The 25985-nt window shown below is 46.1% G+C and overlaps 1 protein-coding gene across 1 annotated transcript in view; it reads right to left on the reverse strand.

Moving 5' to 3' along the window:
* The window catches only part of LOC147727333 (uncharacterized), a 53262-nt gene that overhangs the window by 23690 nt on the left and 3587 nt on the right, over positions 1 to 25985 (reverse strand). Inside the window, exon 2 of the mRNA XM_086963611.1 lies at positions 20444 to 20883. Coding sequence (XP_086819737.1) covers positions 20444 to 20883 — 440 coding nt within the window. The remainder of the gene's footprint in view (positions 1 to 20443; positions 20884 to 25985) is intronic.

The raw sequence follows: 25985 nt of genomic DNA on the forward strand, positions 1-25985 counted from the left end.
TTGAATACATTTTTTCATAATTGAAGGCTAAAAAGAACAATCAGGTTGTGTAGGACTGTAGACATTAAAGCTAGTTAAAGGCACAGAATAATTTAATAGCTTAGTTAATATCCATCTGCCATCAGTATCGTTTTCTTGTAACATCACTTTACATTTTAATTTCTTGTGACATAAGATGGCAACACCATTTTCTTTATTCGTAGACGGTGAGAAAAAAACCGTACCCATCGAGCTTCTTTTTAACTTAAGGGATTTAAGAGATGCGCCCCAATGATGAAGGTTGACAGAGCAAATGTCTCCGGAGATTCAGATTAAATTGTTTAAAAGGCAACTGTTAATCCTGTATGAGGAGGTCAATGAGACAAGCACACCCAAGAGTAAGTGGTCTTTGGAAAAAGGCAAATTAGGAAACGTCAGGCAGACAGAAAAAGGAGCGCACCACTTACAGGTTATGGCGCATGTCCAGTACAGGATATATAAATAAGAGATGCACTTGAGTGGCAGGCGAGATATGGTCGAAGAATTCACAATAAATAATGTATGGTCACACAGCAGTAGTGATGTTGAAGTCCATGAAGTTGTCAGAGGGGCAGGAGTATAATAAGCAAGCGTGGCAGCACATTTGAAAACTGAGGTAACTCACATCTAAAATGGCGGTTCTGTTGAGGAAATACCCATAACAATGCAGATGTAAAGATGCAGAAACGCCATGGAAAATTACCAGTAACCTCCTTACTCATATGAGGTATGCTGCAAGAACAGTAGAAAGTCCAGGCATTACAACATTGTAGAACAGAAGTTAGCGTGTGCAGAGCCTTCTCGCGGGAGCGCTGCAGTCATGAGGATAAGAGGCGCGCACCTAAAATGGCGGCCGTCATGAAAAGAAAGGAGCAGCGGTAAAAAAGTCAGTAATTGCGATGCGCTTAAATTCCAAAAGAAGTCTCACCGAAGGCTCCAGTTGTTCCGATGCATTATGCGGGCATTTGCGTGCAAAGTTGCTGTGGAGAAGCCCACCAGCGGATCCGAGAATCGTTCCGACGCGTCGGAGCAGACTGTCTAGGCGGCCATCTCGTTTGACGCCTTAGCCACGCCCGTGACTAATGCATTTTAGTGCAGGGATGTGTGCACCAGCACAAAAATGTCTTAGTATGTCCCCTGAATGCATTGTACTTGGCACAGCTGATGGAAATGCATTGGCACAGGTCCAGGGGGTTGGGGTGAAGGGTTGGAAAGGAATGTAGAAAAGGGGTATATGTTGTTTGATTTTGCAGATGACACTTAAATCTTTGGCAGCTGTTGGTGATGATATGTGTTAGAATGAAACAAAAGCAAAAAATGCTAATCCTATAGTGGATTACGATTAGAATAGCATACATAATAACAGACCGGATTCAGGTGGGAAACTCCCTATTTATAAAAGTCAAAATGGCTTAACTCAAGTTGTCTTCCTCCTGATTTTGTCTCTGCTTCAATAAATGTCAATGGAGAAAGTAAATTTCCCCAATCCCCCCCCCCCAAACTTTCCTGTGTTTTAGTTGTAAAGTGTTGGCATGGGAGGAATATGAATACTTGCAATTAGTCTGTTTTCTGCTTTGCATTGGTTTATCGACTAAAGAAGGCACACAGACATGACGAGGAGGACTGTCCAACAACTTTGCACATCACAGACATAAACTGTGGTGTACTGCATCTCAGTTCTTTGTGAGGAATGGAGGCTTTGGATTATACTTCTCTTTCTTAACTGTTACATTCACTGCAGCCAAATAAAATACTTAAAACTGTAAACTGCATATCCCATAAGTCTCATCCAGTCACAGTGGTCATGCTTTCCTAGATAGTCAACATCACCATAGCCCTTTCTCTTTCTTTGCTGCTGCTCCTAAGGCCTAGCTAAGTATCATCGATTATATTGATGTTGCGTGTGGCTGCTTAGTCATACTTGCCTGTAGTATTTTTTGGTTGTACTGATGACGGAGCGGGATCCGCTCTTCTGGGCTCATTGTTTTCATACTGCCCATCACCTTCCAGCGCGGAGCAGGAGCGAGGAAATAGAGCGGGTGATCTGCTTGGAGCGAGGACACAGTCCTCTTTCTGTTATCATGCTAGTGCATGCACACAAAGCCGATCCGGGTCCTCAGAGTCTCCAATCAGCTTTGTATGCTGCATGCAGCACTTCTGAAAGCTCCAGTCTCCTTAGAATACCTGACAGGGCACATGAACGCTAATAAAGTTCTTTGCCCTAAGGGTTTGGGCAGTTGGCTCCCTCCACTTCAATTTGGCTGGTTTGGGGCTGTTTTTACCCAGTTTCTGCCTCTGAGGCTTTATTACACCTCCTCTGGGGTTTACATCCCCCTAAACCTCTTCCAGCCCCTCACTGCATTTTTCCTTAAAGCAGAATGGTGTACTACACTGGTGAGGAGGAACGATAGATGGAATACACAGACGTGCCTTATGAACACCAGGTGGAAGAGAAGTTTGTGGAAGTACTTGATACTCATGTGCAGGATTCCAATAATCGGGCCCTAATCAGGGCTTTGAGGCCTTGCACGCAACCCCTTGTCCATTATGAACGATGAGAGTTGGGAGGGTCCTCTGGGGACTCCTTTGCAGGCACTTTTATGACCAATGATGTGGGCTTTGCCCAAAGAGCCTCAGGTGGGGGTTCCTCTTCGACTTTGGATGTCCTCTCTCAAATTGCTGCCTCTGTCCTTCGGGACCATGAGTGTGGGAGAATTCCATCCCAAGGTCCTTCGGGAATCTTGGTGGGTTCAACTCCCCATCTGACAAATTTATCTTCTACGTCCTCTACCCCACAATCATATTCTGACATTCCCCAAGACTATCCACAGCAGGCATCAAAACACAAAGGCAAAAAGCACCATACCACTGGTGTTTTACCGCTGGTAGGTCATAAGAACCTGCTATTTGAACCATAAAATATTTTTCATCCTCGATCCACAGAATAAGTGCCATGTATGGAGGCACTACATTCAGGACAGGCTGCGTGAGGTGTGAGGTGCCCAATACGCTACGGTCGGAATACCTTAGGCCATCTCTCATTGGCGACGTGGCAGAAAATGGCGGAATTAGATCCTAACATGGCAAACTTCCTTAAGAAGTTCACAAAAACCCCCACAAAGGATCTAGACAGGGCATGGCATGGATGCCAAGATAAATTGCTTGACCTTTCTGGCCCTCTCACACAAATTTAAGAACTGGCCGTGCAGACGAAGGTTGCGAATACACCGTTGAATCGGAGTGAAATCCTTGAATGGTCCCAAAGAGCTTTGTGCCTCCTGGGCAACGCTAACTGTGCTATGTCCACCTAGCATAAGAAATCGTTTATAATGAGGCTTGATCCGAAACTGGCAGAGTTGGCCTCTACGGAGGTGAGCACTCAGGTCAATAGCATGCTATTTGGTGAAAATTTCATAAAACATCTAGGGAAGTATGTTGCCAGGTTCTCCCCCTTGGACAAGGCCCAGACATCTATGACGAAGGTGTTCCAGGGTGGCCTTTTTGCCATGTCTGGGCACTTTCAAGGCTGAATGCCAGGCAGAGGATTCATCCAGGAATTCAGAGGTTACTTTTAAAGGTGAAGAGTTGCTCCATCTGGATCCCCAACTTCTACCCCACCCACAATACAGGAGGTCGTGGCTATCGGGGTGGTAGCAACGCCGCTGATTCCAGGCCTTGTTGGAGGGGAGGGCGAATACAGTTTTATCAACACAATTGGGTGATTATCACTGGAGGGCATACATCTGCTCTGCGATCTTTTGCAAGAGGGAGATAGGATGGTCCGCTTAGATCCGAACTATGCTTATTTGGCAGTTCCCATCTTTCCCCCATCTGAGGTTTCTCCGATCCAATGGCGCCATCTCTGGTACTAGATCACCAACATGCCCTTTGATCTGTCCTCACCTCTCTGGTGCTTCCCAAGTTGCTTCCACCAGTGGTCCAGTATCTCCAGGAACAGGGAGTACAATTACTTATTTATCTAAATGACATTATTGTCATGGTGCAGAGCAGGGACAAGTTTTTAGGTCTCGCCCTGAGTCAGGGCGCACGCGCTGTCCGGCAAGGCATTTAGTAAGGGCTTTTCAACGCTGAACACACACTTGTGTGTGTGCTAAACCCACCAATGGACTTTGCAAGCGTCTTTCTAAGAAAGACAGCACGCAATTGGCCCAAGGTGGGTGCATGTCCCGCCTTCTTTCTGCCTGGCCTAGGGTGCTCAGTTCGCGAGCATTAGCGCCATCTGTTTCCAATTATCGCACCCGCTCATGTGTTCGGGTGATTTGGAAACAGATGGAGCCTGTGCTAGAACGCGCGCCCACACACAACTCCCGGGCTTGTTTCATTTGGAGAGCCACAAAATGTATAGATTATTTTGGTGATTGGTGCATATTGCTGAAACATAAATCTATTTTTATCCATCATATTGGCATTGTGTGTGTGTGTGAAAGGGTTGGCCTCCTTTAGAAGGAAGCATCCACATAACATTTGTATTTCTTAGGTGTGAATTAAATGTATCCATACTTATCTAATTAATTTTTACTAAGTGAGTCCAGAGAAGTACTGTCCAGAGTGTGAGCAGCGTGTACCACCAGCTTCTTCACTCTATGATCAGTGTGAACCAGGCCCTGCCTGCGCACAGTATAAACAGTGCCACTGTGCATGTGTCTGGTCTGTCACTATACACTAGTGAGCAGTGTGAACAAGAGGGGTTCCAGGCAGTTTCCGTTCTCCCCTTCATCTTCTTTCTCGCCTCTCTCCTACTTGCCCTCTAATCCTCCCTTACCCCACTGTCCTCTTCCTATCCTCTTCGTAATCCCTCTTAAACCTGTCCTCTGTTTTGTCCACCTGTCTTCACACCCATCCTTCCCGCCTCCGTTGCCTTTCTTTCCACTATCTGTGCTTCTCTCTCTTACCTACCTGCCCCTTTCCCCTTTCCCCCCTTAGGTTCTCAAGCTCTTTCCATGCCTTTTTCTTCCCCTTGCTCTGATTCACTCCCACCCTTGCCCCCTCCTCCTGACTCCCTTCTTCCCTCCCTCCTTTCTACCCTCGCCCCCTCCCCTTGGTCCCCACACTCTCTCCCTCTCTGCTGCAGTTTGAGAGACAGAGCCATCAAGGTACTCACGTCATGTTCCCCGTCATCGTTTGCAGAGAAGCGTATCCGAGACCAATTTCCTTTTAATTAACCGACTGCTTGCTTAGGTGCGCCAAGGTAGTCTGGGATGGGGCGTCCCCCGATCTGCCTCCGCCCCCACCCTTTCTGCCCTCCACACCGCCACTCTAACAAGAGCTTAAACCTGCAGCCTGTGGGCAGTGGCAGAGGACAGCGCCGCCTGCAGGAAGTGCCATTCCTCACAGCACCTCGGTGCATTCCTCATATCTGCCCTGGAGCTGTTAAGGGCGGCTTGGCAGCACTGATAAGCTGGAAATATATTGCAGCTATTTGTAATAAGTTGTGGTGGACCTCACGCGGAGAGAGATAGGGGGGGTGAAAAGGCCCGTGGCACGGTGGTGCCCCACCCTCTGTCCAGCCATGGCACATGCAGCCCTTGGATGATAGGGCCGTGCCTGTGGTAGGTCTGGGCAGGGGGACTTGTGCCACCTGGCATTGTTGTGACGTCAGTGTAAGATAGCTCATTGGCTCGAGCACCTGCTGCAGAGTTTCCTTCCAGACTTGGACGTTGTACTAGTAGCGAGACACGTACTGTACTGCAGTTCGCCCTAAACTCCGTGCACAAGACAAGATGGAGTGCTTCAGTCAGGCACTAGAAGCTCAGATCAAAACAGGGCTTGACTAAAAGGCACAGAGCAGGCCTCATCACTGCTCATGCTACTTAAAAAACACTTCCACATAACTGTAAAGTTGCCGGTGTATTTATCATCGCTTAGGTCCCACTGCATGTTCTTGCTGGAAGCCTGGGGTCACCAAGAAATGAAAACGAATATGCAAGGGTGTGAACATAATATTAGTGAAAAACGGTACAACATATACACCGCACGTACCATACATACTTTACTGCCGCAGTGCACACTATGTAAAAGGCAACAAAATACAGGTTCCTTGTTTTTTTTTTTTCTCCAAAAATATTTTTATTGAAATGTAAATGTAAGGAAAGACAGAGTCGTTGGGACAGACCATCACGGATCGGATCACAGCTGCCCAGCACAGCATCACCATTTCCGCCAACTCAAAAGCTGTGTGCAGATCCACCACACATGGAGTAATGGGCCCAAAAAAGAGACACCTTCGTTGGGAGTAGGCATCAGGCCTCGCTATTCACTCAGCATGAATCCCTCTCCCGTCTACCTGCCTCCTCCATTGTCTTCATACCATGCAGTGTCTGACAGCCCATACCTGTTATAGCCCTCCTTACCACGAAAACCCCCTACTGCCAACGAGATACAATTGAGTGAGGTGGTTTAACCAACTGGTAAAACAGAGAAGCAGTGAGTAGCACCAAGTTAGTCCCATGGGTTTACTGTCTCCACGTTGGCTGCCATCCTTGGCATTTTGATGTTTTGAATGCTTATCTTTTTGTGTTGCCAGTGTTTGCAACAAGCACACGCTAACGCTGTGCTGCTCTAGATGGCTGAGTGCATGGTGCCTGGTAGCATTGACTCTTAGAAATGTCATCGTATTCCCTCTAATCCCTTGACAGTTTGGTATGAGGATGCGCATCAGAGGGCAGGCGCTGCTCCTGGAAGTCAGGTTTCACATCTCTGCAGTGAAGCAGATATATGGCTATGGCTAATAAATGTTGTTAGAAATGGGGATCTCTGGTTGGCAGCGGCTGGCGCTGAGGTCCAAATAGGGATCCTTCTTCCTAAGTCAGAGTAAGGGGGCTACACCTTTTTATAACCCCTGCTCAACCCTGTGGTAACATAGCAGGAGCAGACAGGCCTATCTCAGAGGCAGTGTGTGAAGCATTTATGACCATACACAATAACGCTGGGAAGACGCTACAAACGGACACCACAAGCAGTTATAGAAAAATAATTATCTTTATATAGACTGAACACAAGGCTTAAAAGCGCTCAAGGAGCCACAATGCACATAATTACAGATTCACTTCAAAACCAATAAAGGCACTCAAAAAGCATGTGGAAAGAACTTAGTTCGAGGCCGGGTTCCACGCGACCCGGTAGTGCACAATAAACCTGAGATTTAAAGGAGCACGGCACGCAGCCTCACAAGGAAGCCGCGGTGGCGACAGGCAGACTCGCAGCGGCCACAGCTCCCAGCTGTAGCAGTCAGCAGAGTGCACTCACGATAATCCTGGGACGGGGCTCAAAGGCGGGCACCCAGTGGCACACGCAGGTCGTGACAAGATCCTCTAAGTGGGGACTAGTGCAGGCACTCAGTGGCACAGCTCCTCAGCTGCAGCAGCCCACAATAGTGATAGCAATGATTTTCATAGGACGGCAAATGCAGGCACTCAGCGGCACAGCTCCTCAGCTGCAGGGGCCCACAATAGCGATATCGATGATTTTGGTAACACAGGCAAATGTGGGCTCTCAGTGGCAACAGCTCCTCAGCTGCGGTCGCCCACAATGGCGATAACGATGACTTTGGTAACACAGGCAAATGCGGGCTCTCAGCAGCAACAGCACCTCAGCTGCGGCGGCCCACAATAGCGATCAGGATGACTTTGGTAACACAGGCAAATGCGGGCTCTCCGTGGCAACAGCTACTCAGCTGCGGCGGCTCACAATAGCAATAACCATGACTTTGGTAACACAGGCAAATGCGGGCCCTCAGCGGCAACTGCTCCTCAGCTGCGGCGGCTCACGATAACGATGACTTTGGTAACACAGGCAAATGCGGGCTCTCAGCAGCAACAGCTCCTCAGCTGCAGCGGCCCACAATAGCGATAACAAGGACTTTGGTAACATAGGCAAATGTGGGCTCTCAGCTGGAACAGCTTCTCAGCTACAGCGGCCCACAATAGCGATAACGATGACTTTCAGCCTGTGTTCCCCGCAGTAGAACCAGAGGCTATGGAATTCTCAACAGAGGCCTCACCTGCGCGTAGAATCCCCCTCAAAGAGGAATCCAGACAGCTGATGACTAAAGTCCAATGTCCCTGAGACTTCGGCAGAAGGCAAGCTCAAATCAAGCCCCTGGGTAGTTGCTTCGGCAAGAAGGATGAAAGTTTCAGAGTCCTTTCCCTCTAGTTACACGGTCAGAAGTTTGTCTTGACATCCAGAAGTAACACACCGGGTAGGAGTTTTAGGAAAGAGATCTTTATACCCCAAAAGTCTTGCTGGCACATGCATCAATGTAGGCTTTTGCGATTCCTTAATTAAGGAATATAGCGATTCCTACACATTCCTTAATTGCGACTCGCAAATTGCGAGTCACAATTAAGGAATGCTGTAGGTACTTGCAAATTGCTCATGCATTTCAAGTGTGCATGGGTGTCAAAATGACACTCCTGAAATTGATCTGTGCACATATGTTTCATGATGCGCACACACATGCCCTTAGGGCATGTGTGTGCGCAACATGAAACTTTGAAACATGAAACTTTGAAAAATGCACAAAAGTGCATTTTTGTAAGTTTTTGCAAATTACCATGACGTTCAAAATCGCTAATTTTTTTACTTTAATGCATTGCATTTAAGGAATCTCAGTTTGGGATTCCTTAAATGCAATCGCAATTTAAGTAATAGCAATTTAGATTCCAAATGCAAAAATACAAGTCGCAAAGGGGCGAATTCTGGAAATCAGCCCGTTTGCGACCGGTTTTTGCTTTAATGCATGTGGGCCTTGGTTCTCAAAAAGTCACAAATCACTGAACCCAGCCAGAACCAGAATGGTGTCGTCCTGGAGCACTTTGTTTACAAGGCTGCATCCTGCCTCTCAGGAAGAGGGACAGTGGGAGGTGGAGCCATCATTCACCTTGCCAGGCACAGACCTGCTCAGATCAAAGGGTCACCCCTCCCCATAGTCCACTGCAAATCTCTCTATTCAATCCAGGTCGGGTTCAGCCTGCCCTGACTCTCAAATAACAGACAGCCAATACACATAACAGTAGAGCACACTGAAAGGTTTAGGCAAGAAAATACCGACTTCCTAAAAGTGGTATTTTCAATCACAGAATATAAAAATAATCGGTCACTAAAAGATGCACTCTTAATATTAGGAGCTCAGGCATACTAAATTCGACTTTCCTATCATGTTCCTTGGGTTAATTAGGAATATACCAATTCATAAAGTTAATTTACAATAGGGAGCATTCGAGCTGTGGCTCTGAATGGCAGTGGCACAGAGCCCAGAGCATCTAACACCAGCAACCACAGAGGAGACAAAAGCGAAACAATGGAAGGGAGACAAACGCCAAACGTTGACAGGTCTAACAAATGTGTTAAAGCTTCCACCCACAATAATGTAAAGCATGACTAAAAACTTATAAGGTCCCAAGGGAAACAACCTTTACAACAAAACTTTTACAACGCAACATCCATTACAACGCATGCCATTACAACGCAACCATTACAACGCATGACACTACAAAGCATACCACTACAACGCATGTCATTACAACGCAGTCATTACAACGCATACCATTACAACGCATACCATTACAACACATAGTACCCTTACACTATCCAACACTTACCCTACTGTTGCACCCCCTGGAGTTAGAATAGTAATTTTTACCCCTACACTATCCAACAATTACCCTACTATTGCACCCCCTGGAGTTAGAATAGTAATTTTTACCCCTACACGATCTAACACTTACCCTACTGTTGCACCCACTTGAGTTAGAATAGTAATTTTTACCCCTACACTATCCAACACTTACCCTACTGTTGCACCCCCTGGAGTTAGAATAGTAATTTTTACCCCTACACTATCCAACACTTACCCTACTGTTGCACCCCCTGGAGTTAGAATAGTAATTTTTACCCCTACACTATCCAATACTTACCTTACATGCAATTTAATGTTATGCGTTGTAATGGTATGCGTTGTAAAGGTAGTATGCGTTGTAATGGAATGCGTTGTAAAGGTAGTTTTTAAAAATGTGTTGTAATGGCATGCGTTGAAATGGATGTTGTGTTGTAAAAAATGCGTTGTAAAGGTGTGCGTTGTAAAAGTATGTGTTGTAACGTCATACATCCAGGTCCCAAAGGCGCGACCTATTGGCTATGCCAATGCTTGTTTTTCATCTCTCTTGGGGTCCAGCTATTCCAGGACCTGGGATTCATCATCATTTCAGAGAAGTCCCTAATGGTACTTTCCCAGACACTAGAGTTTGTGGGTTTTCAAGTAGATTCAGTCCAGGCCCAACTTATTTTGCCATTGAAGAAATGGATGTCTATCAGGAAGGAGTTGAGGCGATAGCCTGCCTCTCTAACTATATAATCGAGAATCCTGCGTTGCCTTGTGGGCCTTTTAAGGGCTTCCATCCAAGCAATATTTCCGGGCCCCCTGCATTACCGGGCCATTCAAAGATTGAAGATCTTGCATCTCTGGAAAGGATTGTCCTATTCTGAGCAAACAGAGCTGTCAAACGAGGACCCTCTTGGGGCTATCTTCAATGCTTTTCTCCAGTCATTGACAATGGGCCTTCTGTACTCATTTCCTCCCTTCACGATGATTCAGAGCAGGCAGCAGATCTGGTTTAGTGACCCTTGTTGGAAGGCCCAGGCTTGGTTTTCTGTAGAGATGTTGTTATTTTGTGATTGTGAATTTTCTATCTTATTTTAGCAGTCAGGGTCTTGTCTATTATGGTTAATAACTTCTGTTCTGCTACATTTCCTGGTCAACCCCATTTGGATGGTTACCCGGTAGGTGAGTGTTCATTGGTGTGCAAGTTATTTAGAGGTATTCGGTTGGTAAGTCCCCCTCAACTGAAGTATACTTTGCAATGGGACGTTGACATGGTTTCACGTTTTCTTATGTTTTGGCCCACTCACAAAGATATTTCTGTAAACAGTTGTCTGCTAAGCTAACGCTTCTTTTATATTTATATTCCTACAGACGTTTTGGATGTAAGAGCTCTAGACTTAACACATAGAGTATTTACTCGGATTCCGAGAGTCAACTGCTTATTTCTTTACAGAAATCTTCAACTGGTTGCTTCAGCAACCTTGGCCAAATGGGTTAAATGGCTGTTGGCTGAAGCTGGTATAGAAGTAGCCATTTTGGGACTCATTCTGTGAGAGGATCAATAGCCTTTAAAGCCTTTCCTTTGGGTTCTCGCTTAGAGGACATTATGGCTGCGGCAGACTGTTCTTCTAATTCCACATTTAAGGTCTTCTATCACAAGCCTATTGTGGAGCACTCGAACTCTTCAGTCGAGCGTCCTCGGACCAAGCGTGGCTGGTTCCGTATACAAGCGACTTTTGGCTTGTTTCCTACGTTATGTGATGTCTGATTTGCTAGACATACTCGCTGTTTAAAATACTTACCTTAGGATTGGTTTCCTCCTTTTAAAGTGAAAAATGTGCATGTGCAACTCTTCCGTCCTGAAGATGCTCCCATGGATCTGTTAGACTAGCGGGGGACCGAAACGTCGATGCCCAGTATTTGTTGATTGCACAGATTGTAAACGTGATTATATGCTGTGTTTAATTTCCATCAATATGGTTTTTTGATTACCCATAACTCATGCAAAAGGTGTTGTGTATACTACTGCCAATTAATGTATGAACCTCAGTAGTATGTTTGTTGCCAGATACTAACTGATGATACTCCAAGTGGAATAAAATATACCATTTTGATACACTCTAGTATATGTGCATATATTCCCTGTGGTTATATTGACTAAATGATCATGAATGTGACATCAATACAAATTATAAATATTTTTCAAATGTTTCCTTTAGGGACAATGTGATTTTGTTATTGAATATACCCAGTCCCGAGGGGATTATTGGGTGGCTCTATTATATCTACTATTGTGGATGTGGCATTGATGGTGGTGGTTCAACTTTAAACTAGCAAAATCCGAAGTCTCCACTCCTGACATGGAATGAAAAAGAATTCTACCTAACGCACCAAGAAGTTTAAATTCTATTAAGGACACAGAGGCGACGATTATCCCACCCGGAGACTTTAGGATATCTTTAAATGGAGTTTGTTCTTTTGTATGTTCAATATACATGATATTTCCATGTCATTGTGTCTTTTTTGATGCATTGATACTGTACCCCATTTGCCCACCTGTAATTGATTGAACTACCTCTATGGGAAGGCTAATACTGTGGTGTTTTTAGTTCAGGTACGGATGTTAAATCAGCTTGAAGCCGATTATCAAGTTGCTGGTGGTTGATCAGCTGTTGCTGAAAAGGAATTTGCCTTTGGAAGATGGACGTATATTGGCGGAAGGACAGATATTGTTTTGTTGATGGATGAGCAGCTGTATTGTTGCAACAGAAGTTAATCTTCATTTGCTGTGTTCGGTTACTCCTGTGGAACATGTTGGCTTGTTTGAAGTTTCGCGTTGGACTCCAGTTTTTGAGGCTTTATGTTGAAGTTCGCAAAGAAAGAGGAAGGACTATGGTGATCTTTTCATATATAAGGAAGCATGACCTCTGTGATTGAATGGGACATTGGGCTATTGGGGCTCATGGGAAATGCAGCTTAACGTTTTAAATGCTTTAATTTACTGCTGTGAATTTAACAGAAAAGAAAAACTACCATAATCCTCTCCTCCGTTTCCTTAATAGAATTGAAAATTCTCTGTGTGTTAGCTTAAAGATTTTTCACTCAGCTTTCCACGCCAAGCATGTAAAGCCCTAAGCCGGTGTTCCAGATCCGTTGTCAGCATCGAAGAGGAAGGTGACCTGTACATGGCCCATATTACTTTGAACATCTCTCCGACTCGAGGGAGTTCATGATGCCTGAATAAATGATTAATTGGCCTTTATCGCTGGACTATATTCTTGGACACGCAATTCCTGTTAATGCATAGTCCAGGTCCATGCGGAGAACGTGACTCATTAAATTGTTTGAGGAAGATAACAAACCCAGGCATTCATCCTTTTCTGTATGACGCTGTACACCATTTTAAAACTTATTGTAAGATACTAGTCTTGCCCTGATGAAGCCCTGTTTAGGATGAAACACGTTGGCTGCACATGTATTGGAATAAGAATATTAAAGAAGAATACAAATACATTATTGAAGAATCAAGTACTTCTTTCTTATTTATGATTATGATATGAGGAACTTGATAGTGGAGCTAGAGAACCAGATGAGAGCCATTGTAAAGGAAGAATTTACTCTCTTACTCAAGCATTTAGATGTAGGGCAACAGACTGGGCTGAGCGGCAAGGGCACCCCCCTGGCACAACCACCATTGTCTTAGGGAAGAGGCAAGATCGTAGCTCACAGACCGATAGTATTGCCAATTCCTCCACTGGCAAAAAGGGGTCTATGTTGGCTCTAATCTCTGGTGCACCATTAAGTGATGGAAGGGCAGAGGCTCCTATTGCCTGGCCGACTGCTAACCCCCGACGCACTCAGAAACATCTGGCATTTATCCCTCACATGAGTCTAGGGCAATCTCCTGCCCAGCTCCTCCTAGGGAGGACTCACATAGAAGTGGGCCTATCCACCCAGAGCAGAGGGGAGGCAGGGAAAGGTTATACCCAGCAGAGGCTGAGGACACAGGTCCAGCAATACCGATGACACTGACTATAAATCTACCCCCTGCCTCACCCCCATGTCATTATTTTAACAGGGGTCCCTGAGATCAACCAAGGGCAGAAAGCATCACAATTAGAGCTCAGGAACAGGTGTCTTTTTTGGTTAACCAGGCACAAGCAGTTCTCCTATGACAGGGCTGGGGAAATTTTAATGGACCGAAGAGTGGGATGAGTGGGCAACAATCCCAAAACAACTTAAGGAGATTGCATAGTCATCAATTTCAGCAATCCCCTAACCTTACAAAATATTGCAGGTCAGTTTGTTAGCACTCATGTACCGCACAGTGTGGTCAGTGCCCACACCTTGGACTTTCTCTACCCAGGCAATCACATTATGCCCTAATCTCTAGCATTTAGGGCTCCAACTAACAGAGTCCAGCCATTTAAAAATGCAGATCAACCCCTTAGACCTCTTTTTAGCATTCCATTAGCAAATAAATATGGGCCCCTCGAGAAGGTGGACGAACTGGGGTTGCAAGGGGGCCTCAACCCCAATATAGGGACGGGGGTCCCAAGAAGGCAGCTGGGGTGAATCTCAGCGAGCCACTGACACTGCACACCTTTAGTAGCGAAGACCATGAATCAGGAGTTTGGTTACCTTCACCTCCTGGAGGAGCCCTTGATTATCATGAGTTAGGACCAGCCATGCCCAATAATTCAGCCTCAACTCTTATGGATAATGTAATTCCCAGCCCAGCCCCTACAAAGGAGGAAGTCCAAGTTATCTTGTTGGCACGGCCAGCCTTCATTAGTAGTTGTACCAACATCAGTCAGGATGCCGATGGCGGTATTACCTCCTCTGCCCATAAGCTAAGGATCTTATCCTGGAACATCGCTGGAATCAAAAACAAGCTCTACTGCCCTGATTGGGGAAAGTTTGTGGGCTCCCACGATGTCTGTATGTTTCAGGAGACCTGGGCAAGAGAGGATATAGAGAGGGGAGGCTTTGCAACCTTTAAGTTGCAGGCCACCTCAGGGGGAAGAGGTAGACCCTCGGGGGTTTATGCACCTGGGTCGCTACCCACCTGGATTGCACGTCAGTCCAGCTGAGTACCGCATCCAATGACTCGCAGTGTATTGTACTCACTTTCCCCGCCAGTCTGAAACTTACACTTATGAACATCTATTCCCGTCCTGTAAACATTACCCAGGAATCCCGACCATAGACTACTTAATTCCTTTATTGACACAGTCCCCACAAATGCGAGATTGATCCTTGGGGGGGACTTCAACTGCCAATTTCAGCCCCTGGTTACCCCTACGGATGAGGATAGCCTCTGGTTAATCCCTGACCCACAAGTTCCACCGGTAACGGCCTGGACTCCTCTGGTACTCCAGGTTAATGCAGCAACCCTAACCCACTCCTTTAGGGCCTGTAATGGTCGTACCAAGTCTGATCAGCCTAAGAAGCTAACTTTTAACAGAACAGGACAATCTTCCCTGCTCGACTATATTTTAGTGGAGATAAGCATATGGCAGTGGGTGGTAGACTTCGCTGTCATACCAAGATTTGACAGTGACCATAATGCCCTGACATTGGATCTTGAGCCTCCAGATATTTATAATCCTATGTCTACTAGCACCTCTGCTTCCACCAACCTAATATTTGCTAATAATAGAAGGAACATCAAGTGGGGAAAGATTAAGCAATCTCCAGACAAGGAGGCAAAACTATACTCCAAAATCATTTCGCCTTTAATGGAAATGGAGTTGGCTGCTGCAACACTCGACACTCCACTCACCATCAGCAGACTAGAGGCAATCCATGAAGAACTGTCAACCAGTCTGACCAACATTTTCAACCCTATGACGCGTCCTAAGCCCACCAAGGGTGTTAATCAAAACTGGTATAATAATTCTTGCAGTAAGGCAAAGGGTGCCCTCATAGATGCTAACGAGCTCAAGGATAGATCCTTAATCAAACAAAGAAGGGCTCAGTATAGAGATAGTACCAAGCTGGCCAAGAAGAACTGGGAGCTTGAAAGGTGGGAAGACATTAAGGCAGCACTTCATAACAGGGACTTGAAGATGTTTTGGTTTTTAGTGCGCACAGACGGTAGCGTAGAGAACTCAACGATAGAGCCAAATATCTCTGCAGCAGCATGGAAACAGCATTTCCAAGCCCTCCTTACAACCGAGGAACCCACAGAGCCCAAAGATGTAACGGTTTTAGCAACTCCAGGGAACCCTAGTGAAGAACCTCAATGGATCACCTTAAAAAAATTCAGAAACGCAATTAGGAAGCTCCCTCTAGGAAAGGCTCCCGGTCTAGACAAGCTCCCCGGGGACTTATTCAGTGAGGAACCTAACATTCGGGGACCCTATCTTTGGGCAATATGCAACGCTTTCCTGCTAGGTAAACGTGGTTGGGGGCTGAAATTTCCCCAGTGTTTAAGAAAGGCTCACCCCTCCTGGCCTCTAACTACAGGCCAATCAGCCTCATAGACGTCACCCAGAAATTGTTCGCCAGGATTCCCCTGGAGCGACTCCATCTCTGGATGGAAGGCCATGAAGTCTTGAGTGCGTATCAAGCTGGATTTAGGAAGAATACCTCCACCATCGATCAGCTCTTCAGGCTCCAACTTTTATACTGGAAGCCGGTGTCAATAGAGGGTGGCAGTCTCTATTTGATATTCGTTGACCTCAAATCGGCCTTCGATCTGGTCCCCCGAGCCAAATTGTGGGAGGTTTTGGAGCAGCTGGGTATTCCGCCCTACCTGTTGTCATTGTTCATGCGTTTACGTACAGGAATCTAAGCCCAAGTTAGGCATGGGAAATCTGGAGAACTGACCCCGCTTCACAGTGAACAGAGGAGTGAGACAGGGGTGTGTGCTGGCTCCCACTCTGTTTTGTCTTTGTATCAACGCCCTGGTGGCTGAATTAAACGAGGTTGCGGACAACGATGCCCGAAGCTGGAGCAAGGCAGGGTGCCAGCAATGATGTTCGCGGATGACACCTTGCTCTTGTCCAAATCTCCCATGCGACTCCAAAGGATCCCAGATAGTTTTTCTCTATTTTGTAAAAAATGGAGGGCTAGAGATTAATACCAAAAAGACCACATTTATGGTTTTTAATCCAGCCAAAACATCTCGCCAAAACCCCTCCCTAAATGGTACCTTCCTAGAGAGGGTGACTGTCTTCGATTACCTTGGCGTCTCGCTGTCTGAAACATTTGAATGGGGCCCACAACTAGCCAAGGCAGGCTTGAGGCTAACGCAGCTGGCGGGGGGAATTACTAAATCCTATAGGACCTCCTTATACAAACCACCAGGTCATGTAGTTGAAATATATAAAGTGCAAGTGAGAAGTGCTGCAATGTATGGGGCTGAACTATGGAGCCACTGCCCTTCTGGCGGATTGGCCAAAACAGAAAAACAATTTATGAGAAAGCTCCTAGGCTTACCGCCTAGCACTCCCCTCATCCCTCTGCGCCAGGATCTAGGAGTTAAACCAATTGCAGAAGAGATAGGTTTAAGACCACTGACCTTCTGGCGCAGACTGTGGGCAACTCCTGAATTAGCATCCTACCGAAATGACCTTAAGGGGGTCTTGGGTTTGCCGGGGGTGGGAAAATTGCCTTGCTTCAAGCACATCAAAGAAACATGTGCCAGAATAGGGATGCCCAACCTGTGGACCAATCCAGAGGTAGTGTCCCTAACAATATCACAACTACAACTTGTCAGAGCCTATAGGGCACACAAATTTGTCGATCTGCAGGTGAACACCAAACTCGGGCATCTAACGGCTACATTTCTTAACATAAAAACCTAGTACCTCTTTGAGTCTTTTTTGGACGACATACAGCCTCCTATGGCAAGGAAGCTGTCTGTCCCGTTTAGTACAGGGACTCCCCCGGTCAATGCTTTTGCGAATAAATGGGCAAATGAATGTAGGCTGTCCTGCCTGCAACAGCCCTGACGAGACAGTCTTATACCATTATGCAGAAACATGGGATGCACACAGTGCTTGGAGGCATATAGAATGTTAAGATCTGATACGCACCCCTATAGTCAAGTCAAACAAGCTTTATTCGACAATTGTCATAAAAGCAAAACAGTGCATACAAAATGGAAATTTAGGCATATAAAATAGAGTTTAAAATTATACATATTTACATATAAAAACCCATGAATTCATTACACAGTTGAATCCATTAAAACTATGGAATTAAATGAGTATACACATGGTTAAAAAAAATCCAAATTCAGTACAGTGGTTATATATTAATCTTTGAGCATTCTACTTCTGATAACCCAGGCCCAGCCCAAGAATTTTGCCACGGCTATACAAACTGTTGTGTCGGTACAGGAACAGATAATACGAACTGCCACCGATCCCCGGTCGGTACCCATTAACCTGCACATTGGGCGAAGCCACATTCTCCGGGGTTCTATATATACTGGACATTCGAATAGCATGTGCCCTATAGTTTCCAGGCGAGCTGAACATGATGGACAAACAGCCTTAGCCCCCGGAGACCACCTACTAGTGAATTCCCCCACCGGTAGGCTCCCAATCCTCAGGTGAAAATATAATTTACGGTCAAGGGGTTTTGAGATAACTTCCCAAAATGTTTCCAGTTTCGGCACATCCTTGATATCCAAGAACATACCGGTCAAGACCCAGGGTCAATAGTCCTATAGGACCTAGAGCCCAATTTAGGTCACCAAATATCGGTCGGTAACGGCCGAATTCGGCCGTTACCGACCGGTATTTGGTGATTGAGATGTAGGGGGCTATATTTTACAGAATCTGTAAATTTACCGATTAGGTACATTTACCGATTCTGTAAAATAGTGAATCGGTAATTTTACCGAATCGGAAAATTCCTGATGTAGGTAGCACTGTATCCAGTGCTACAGGCCTTCAGAATTCAGTATTTTACCACCCAATACAATTGGGTGGTACAATACCGAATTCAGGTGTACAAGCACATCTCTGCATGTACACCTGTGCCATGTGACACACAGACATGCCCTTAGGGCATGTATGTATGCCACATGGCACACAAGCCCGTACTTGGGGTGCTAGAGGGTGTCAAATTGACACCCCCTGCACCCTTGCAGGATTCGGTAAATACCGAATCGGTATTGCCCATTGATTCCTATGGGCTTCAAGGCCCATAGGAATCAATGGGCAATACCGATTCGGTATTTACCGAATTGGTAAATACCGAATCCTACCGATTCGGTAATTCGAAATTGAGAATTACCTACATCTGCCCCCTTCCGATTTACCGACTCTTAAATACCGAATCGGTATGATTCGGTATTTAAGAGTCGGTAAATTGGATTTACCTACATCGGGCCCCTAGAGACCACATCCTGCCAATACAAGGTCTTTAGAATCTTTTTTGGTGGGAACCTTGAGTTTGTAGGGTCCTCCCATAGATCCCGCAAACCCATGTTAGACAAGAGATCCCGAATGTGCTCTAACCACTTGATCTTATGACATGTGTCACAGCGAATAATATCAAGCAGGCCCCTTGCAAAGATCTCGAGTTCCGGGGTGGTCCAGATCCTCCTCCAATATAAGACTGGACGAAAGTACGCTATGAGCGCTATTGGGGATAACCCTAGATCATAGAATAGTGGTTTCATGTGGGTACTCTGGGGTAATTTGATTAAATTCCTTAAAAAGGAATTTTCAGAGATTGTCATCCCCCTGAGACTTTCACATCCCCAGATTTCAACCCCATACAGGGCGGAGCTAACTGCTTTACCATTATAGACCGCCAATACCGGGGATATTGGCTTAGTGAGGGACTTCTGATGTTCCTGGCACAAAGCTCCAGTTAACTGTCTGTGCCTTAGGGTGGCCAGTTCGATTTGTTGTTTCCAGGACAAATTGTGGTCAATACACACACCCAGATAAGTAAAGGCTTGAACCCTTTCCAGAGGACGCAGATTCATGTTCACAGTGCCCTTAAAAGATTTAGAAGGATTAAAAGTCATGAACTTCGATTTCTGCACTTTTACTTCTAAACCCCGAGCGGTACAGAAGTCTTCAAAAAGTTTCAAGCCATTTTGAAGCCCGCTAGGAGTTTTTGAAACTAAAAGGTAATCGTCGGCAAACATTAAAATAGGGACTTTTGCCCCAGCAAGAATCGACACATCGATATTAGAATCAATTAAAAATGTTGCCACATCGTTAATATATAGGGAAAATAGAGTTGGCGCCACGACACAGCACTGGCGGACACCAGGTTCCACTGGGAACTGCGGCGTGACATTCCCAGGACTCCCCCACCTAATCTGGGCATAATTTTGCTCATGGAGTCTTTTTACCAGGAATAAAAGAGGCCCTGGCAGCCCTATGCCTCTAAGGACTCTCCACAAAGTAGAGCGAGGAACCAGGTCAAATGCTGCTCTTAGATCTATAAAAGCGGCATATAAGCTTCCATGTCCTATCAGCACGGTCTTCCAGTACAGCATGGCAAAGTGTAGTACCTGGTCAACCGTGCTGATTGAAGTTCTGAACCCTGCCTGCAAGTGGGAAAAGATCTTGTTGTTACATTCCCAATCAAGAATTTTGTTTAAAACCAGCCTGCCGAATATTTTTTGGGAGGTATCAATCAGGCTGATCGGTCGATAATTAGCTGACTGCGACTTGTCTCAGTTTTTAAAAACGGGTATAATCTCAGCCCCGTTCCTGGAGCTTGGTATTGGGGCTCCCCTGGCAACCAAGTTTGCCAGTAGGAGTATATAACAACCCCAAGAATTCTGGTCTTGCAGGAAAAGATCTGCAGGTATGCCATCAATACCTGGCGCTCTACCAGGAACCACTAGATCTAGAGCACACTGCACATCCTTCAGGGTAAAAAGATCTTCATTTAGGGGCTCGAGAGGGACTTCCACTGTTAGTTGGAGGTCCTGGCCCTTGGCATATTGTGGCTGGAAATGTTCTACACACTTTTCTTGAGGGACCCAATTCTGCGGCTTATCCGGGTTACCCTCCACTCCCCACTTGTAAACATTCCAAAATCTACGCATGTCTTTACAGGATCCTGCGTTTTTAAGGTCGTTCCACCTTTTCTCGTCCCAGGTACGCTTAGCTCTTAGGACTGCGTTTTTGTACTTCAGTCTGGCTGCCCTTATGTTCTCGGTAAACTCGGTTTTGATCACTTTTCGCAGTTCAGAGCGGGCCTTCCTGCAATCACCAGAGTACCAGCGTGGTACATCCGGTGCGCAGGAAGCTTTCTGCCTACAGAGCTTCACAAAAAGACTTTTAAGTTCACCAAAAAGAACCTTGTGGATCCTAGTTCCTTCTTGTAATCTCAAGATATTAGTATTGTCCCCTTCCGATATCAATAATAAGTCTAATTTCGCCTGGCCAAGCTTGCTAGTTATAAAGTCCAAATTCTCTTTATAAAGGGAGACTTTGGACCATCGGACATGGTGCAAATCGTTTGATATCACAGTATCATGGGAGGGTATGGGAGCCATCACAACCCCAGGATGATCACGAGATTCCCAGTATGTGAGATTCAAAGACAAGGGATTGTGGTCGCTCTCAACCCTATCTGTGATCATCATGTCCCGAAGGTATTTCCACAGGGCCAGGTTGAGCAGAATATAGTCTATTCTGCTCTTACGGCTGCCACTACTAAATGTGAGTGCCCCAACCTTATCACCAGCGGTCCTACCATTTACTGCTCTTAGGCCCTTGTTTAGGCAGATAGAATTCATTTGCACCACTATGTCAGACCATTTAGTAACCGGTTCTAGATCCAGTTTAGGAATCCCCCATTCTCTATCCTCCTCCTCCGTCACATTCCAGCTTCCCTTCATAAGAGGCTCAAAATTTACATTAAAATCCCCCCCAACAATTGCATTGTAAGGAGAACAACAACTTTCCAGTAAATTTTCCAAGAGGACAAGGACCTCTGATTTTCTACCACCTGTGCTTCTCGCATAGATATTGTAGACATAAACTGGTACAAGATTTGGAAACTTAATTCTTAGGACCTGAAGATCTCTATGATTAGTGGGAATATTTTTTACTACTGCCCCCAGGTCCTGTCTTATCCAGATGGTTAGTCCTCCAGATGGTCTCCCCCTCCCTTCCTTCGCTGCGGGGATGCTATAATTTAAGTAACCAGGGAAATGCACTTCCTCCATTGCCCATGTTTCTTGAAATAGGCATATTTCATGTTCGCTCATAAATGATGCCCACTCGGGTAACTCTAGCTTGGGCTCTAGACCAGCTATGTTCCATGAAAGGACCGTTCCAGGATTACTACCACAAGACACGGAACAAGCCTTCCCTGAAGACTCTTGAAAATTGATGAGAGGGATTGATTCATCAGTGGGACAGACCAATGGGGTTTGATTTGAAAGAGAGTTTACTAAGTTACAACTAAGGTTCTCTCCTATTGTTTCACTGTTGTCCACTTCACTAACTAATTCAATTGGTGGAGAAAATGGAAGTCAATCCAGATCATTTAGGTCCGAAAAGACATCATAATGGTTAGATAGTGGAAGTGGCCAATGCTGCACATTTGGACCATGCTGGATTGGTAGATTCCAATTTTTAATAGGTCCTTCTGTGTTCTCGTAGTGTAAATAGTTTGAAGGCCAGGTAGACTGATTGGCTAATCTGGGGGGATGGACATTTGATTTATGTAGTGTGGGCACACCGCGGGAACGACGTGGAACAATTAGTGCATCTGGATAGAAATAGGTCAAAGTTCGGGGCACTATGGTACTGTGTCCCTGGTTCTGGTACCAGTCGACAATGTGCTGAACCACCCTTCTGTTTTTAAAGTTGATGATAATTACGTCCCCTGCGATATCTTTTGGTCTTGAACCCACCCACCCAAGTCTTCTAACAAGCAGTATAGCTCCGTCTAAATGAGGAGGCAGTGGCCTATTCTGCCTAAGCCAATAAATGGCTTTATTCTTTAACTCATGGTAACCTTCCTTTTTTCCCTCTAAAAGCTTTGGGACACCTGTTAGTACTAGGGCGTATGGAACCGCCTCAGGTGGCAAGTAGATATGACAGCCCTTGTTTGTCGTGAATTGGTCAGGAGGTGGACGAGCACCTGCATCAGCAACCTTAACGTGTGGCTGTGTAGTAATAGGTATATGAGTATTGGGTGGAAAAGAAGCTAATTCCTGGGGGTCTGTAATGGTAGGGTGTGTATGGGATACGTCAGTGTTCCCTTCTTTCCCTATGAGAGTGGTCAGGACAGGTCGGCTATCTTTGTTAGTTCTAGAATTCCCTTTTGTTGTATCAGAGGTATATAGAATAGCTTTTGAGGGAGCCTTCTTTGTTAATTGAGATCCACCAATTTTGGTATTCGTGTTAAAGGTTATCAGGCCCTTTAGTAATTGGGAGTTTAGGGTGGTTTCTACTACTAAGTCACTTATCTGGTCACCCAGTCTTTTTACCCTTTGTAAGACAGGGAGGATTAGTGATCTGACTAGATGTTCTATGTCATGCATTGTTACCTTGGATTCAGATGGTTGGTTCTTTGGCGACTTTTGGGTGTCCTGAGATTTTAAATTTATATTTGTTGGTATCAAGGGAGGCTGAGATATTTTATTACTAGTGTCCATTTGGGGACTTGGGCCTAATCTAGGTACTTTGTTTTGTTTGCCTCGATAATCATTTACCCCTCTCTTTCTTTTCGTTAGGATTGGCTCTGTAGGCGCTTTTGGTGGGGGTATAATCTTTTTAATTATAGGGGTCGCATCAGGGAGCTGCAACAAAGAGTGCTCCGCTGGAGAAAAGTTCAAAGAAAGATCCAGCGAAGTTGACATATGATTAGGGCTCTTCTGTAACATATGGGTTGGTGTTAAGGAATTATCCTGGAGCAACAGTGGAATACTAGCATCTGGTGATAAGGAGATCCCTAAGCTCTGGGGGCTCTGAATAGGGGGTGAAGATATCTGTGTAAAAGCGCCTAATGACGAGCGCTTGTTTTGTTAGAGATCAAATGACAAACGTGATTCTACAACAGATATTTCATGGTCCAAGTTCGAAACAGCTTTTAGTAAGAAAGCGCCCAATGTACCTCTTACATTTCCACCCTTGAGCATTTTTCCCTGATTCTCCGGCTTCGGTGGCATTGTCTGTATTCCAAAGGTTGAAGTTTAAACAACAACAAGATAAAGGGACAGAGCCCAGCCCGGCCTCGATCGACCTCGGACGGCCTCAGACGGTCCCGCCCTTGTCCCGAGCTTCTCGCGGGACGCTCCCGCGCGCTCCCGCGCTGCCGAGACCCGGAACAACTATATAGAGCACACGTTGACCAGGGGGTGGGGCTGACCATCGAACGCAGACCAGGTGTGGCAGGTCCAGCAGGGGCTTCTGGTTAATGGAGTCCCTGTGGCGTTCTGCACATTCCGCCTAATGTCCTTCAAACCCCGGGGCCGTGGCAGGTGTACAGCAGCTTGTCACCTCCTCCAACACCAAAGCGGCACCCGCGCAGCGGGTGCGGCAAATCGTAGCCTTCCTTCTCCTTTGGTGAAGCTAAACAGTAGCAGGGCTCCTCCTCAAACAATCGAAGTACGTTCCCACAGAGTTAGCGGTGCTGACAAAGTTAATACACACGCTGTCCACAGGGCTGACCAGGGGGCGGGGCTGACCGTCGAACGCAGACCAGGTGTGGTAGGTCCAGCAGGGGCTCCTGGTTAATGGAGTCCCTGCAGCGTTCTGCACAGTCCGCCTAATGTCTTTCAAACCCCGGGGCTGTGGCAGGTTTACAGCAGCTTGTCACCTCCTCCAACACCGAAGCGGAACCCGCGCAGCAAGTCGTAGCCTTCCTTCTCCTTTGGTGAAGCTAAACAGTAGCAGGGCTCCTCCTCAAACAATCGAAGTGCGTTCCCCTATAGTCTTTGCCGTGTCTCGTTTCCTTAATTCCATGTGGTAGAGGCGAAGGGCCTTTTTTGAACACATTTCAGCAATTGTAAAAAAAAAATCTGCACTTTTGTCCTTTTTAGCCTCTAAATTTTAATAGTTTTTATCTGGTTTTAATCATTCTTGTTTTTAATTGGCATAAAGACTTTGGACATATTAAAATGTCTTTTTGGGATGTACTGCAATATTTATTATTATTATTATTATTAAATTTTATTTATAAGGCGCACAGCTACCCGGAGGTTTCCCGGCGCACAGGACAGAATGCAAGCAAATCGGACAAGCTTGCTACTGGTTGAAAAGCCAGGTCTTAAGCCCTTTGCAAAAGCTTTTGTGGCATGTTTTGTGGCGAACGGGGGGAAGATAGAGAATTCCACAACATTGGGGCCCGGTACGAGAAGGAGCGTCCACCCATGCGTGAAAGTCTGAATCTAGGGACTGTGTGGCGGTTCAGAAGGAGGGACTCGTACAACAGAACTAGGTAAGTGGTGGCAGGGTCCAAAGTATCTGCAAGGGCACGAAACCGGTGAGGACTGGTCCGCCTTCTCTCTTCTTCAGGGTGTTCCAGGCTTTTGTCTCGGGCCGGGTCCCAACGCCACATGCAGGGAGAGAAAGAAAGGGCTTTAAGACTCTAGTCTATGAACTTTGTACAACCCTTAGGGCCCGTCGGGAAGTGAGGACACCGGTGTCTTTCAGTGCTCGTTACTAAACTGGTGCAGGTTACGTGAAGGAACAATCGTAGTGAGGGACGGAGGGTACGGGAGGGGTTTTGGGAATGACAGGGAAGGAAAAGAAGGTAGGGCTTTTTACAATAATTACACGGCGTTTCCACGTCGTCCAAGCCAACCCACTACCCGCTCACGCACCTGTGTGAGCCACACTCCTCCCTGGGTGTGGCTGGGTGGTGCTTGAGAACGGTGGCCTCCAGGCACAGCTACGCTCGCTCTCCGGTCTTCCGCGACGTTCTCCGTGAAACCTTCTCTGTCCTCGGCAGTCTCCCTTCGCTCTCCTCTCTTCCTCCAGGTGTCGAGACACACCTCCCTCTTGGCTTCCTCCTTTTTCTCCGCTCCTCCGGACACGTCAGATAGGGGCGTGTACGACTCCTCCAATGGGCTCGCTTGGCAAAACAGAGCGTCACAATGGGGTGTGTATTTCCTCTCCTCCTCGGCGTCTTTAAAGGAACAGTTCCCCTCAGGTTCTTGAACTTGCCTCCACCACGCCTCTGACTCCGCGTCCCATGGTTCCTGATACGATGAAAGAGAGGAGTGGTCATCGTTAACTGACCACCAGTTACTGTCGGTCCCTGCTACCTCGCTACAGACTGTAAAGTTGGCTTGAGATGCAGAGCAAAGTAGCCGGGACGGAGGAAATGTCTTAGCTAGGGAGCATAAGTAGTGGAGTGCAGTGCCCAGCTTAATATTATGCATATAGCATAAAGCTTT

This window comes from Lissotriton vulgaris, chromosome 3_1 (genome assembly GCF_964263255.1).
Source record: "Lissotriton vulgaris chromosome 3_1, aLisVul1.2, whole genome shotgun sequence".
Lineage (NCBI taxonomy): Eukaryota > Metazoa > Chordata > Amphibia > Caudata > Salamandridae > Lissotriton > Lissotriton vulgaris.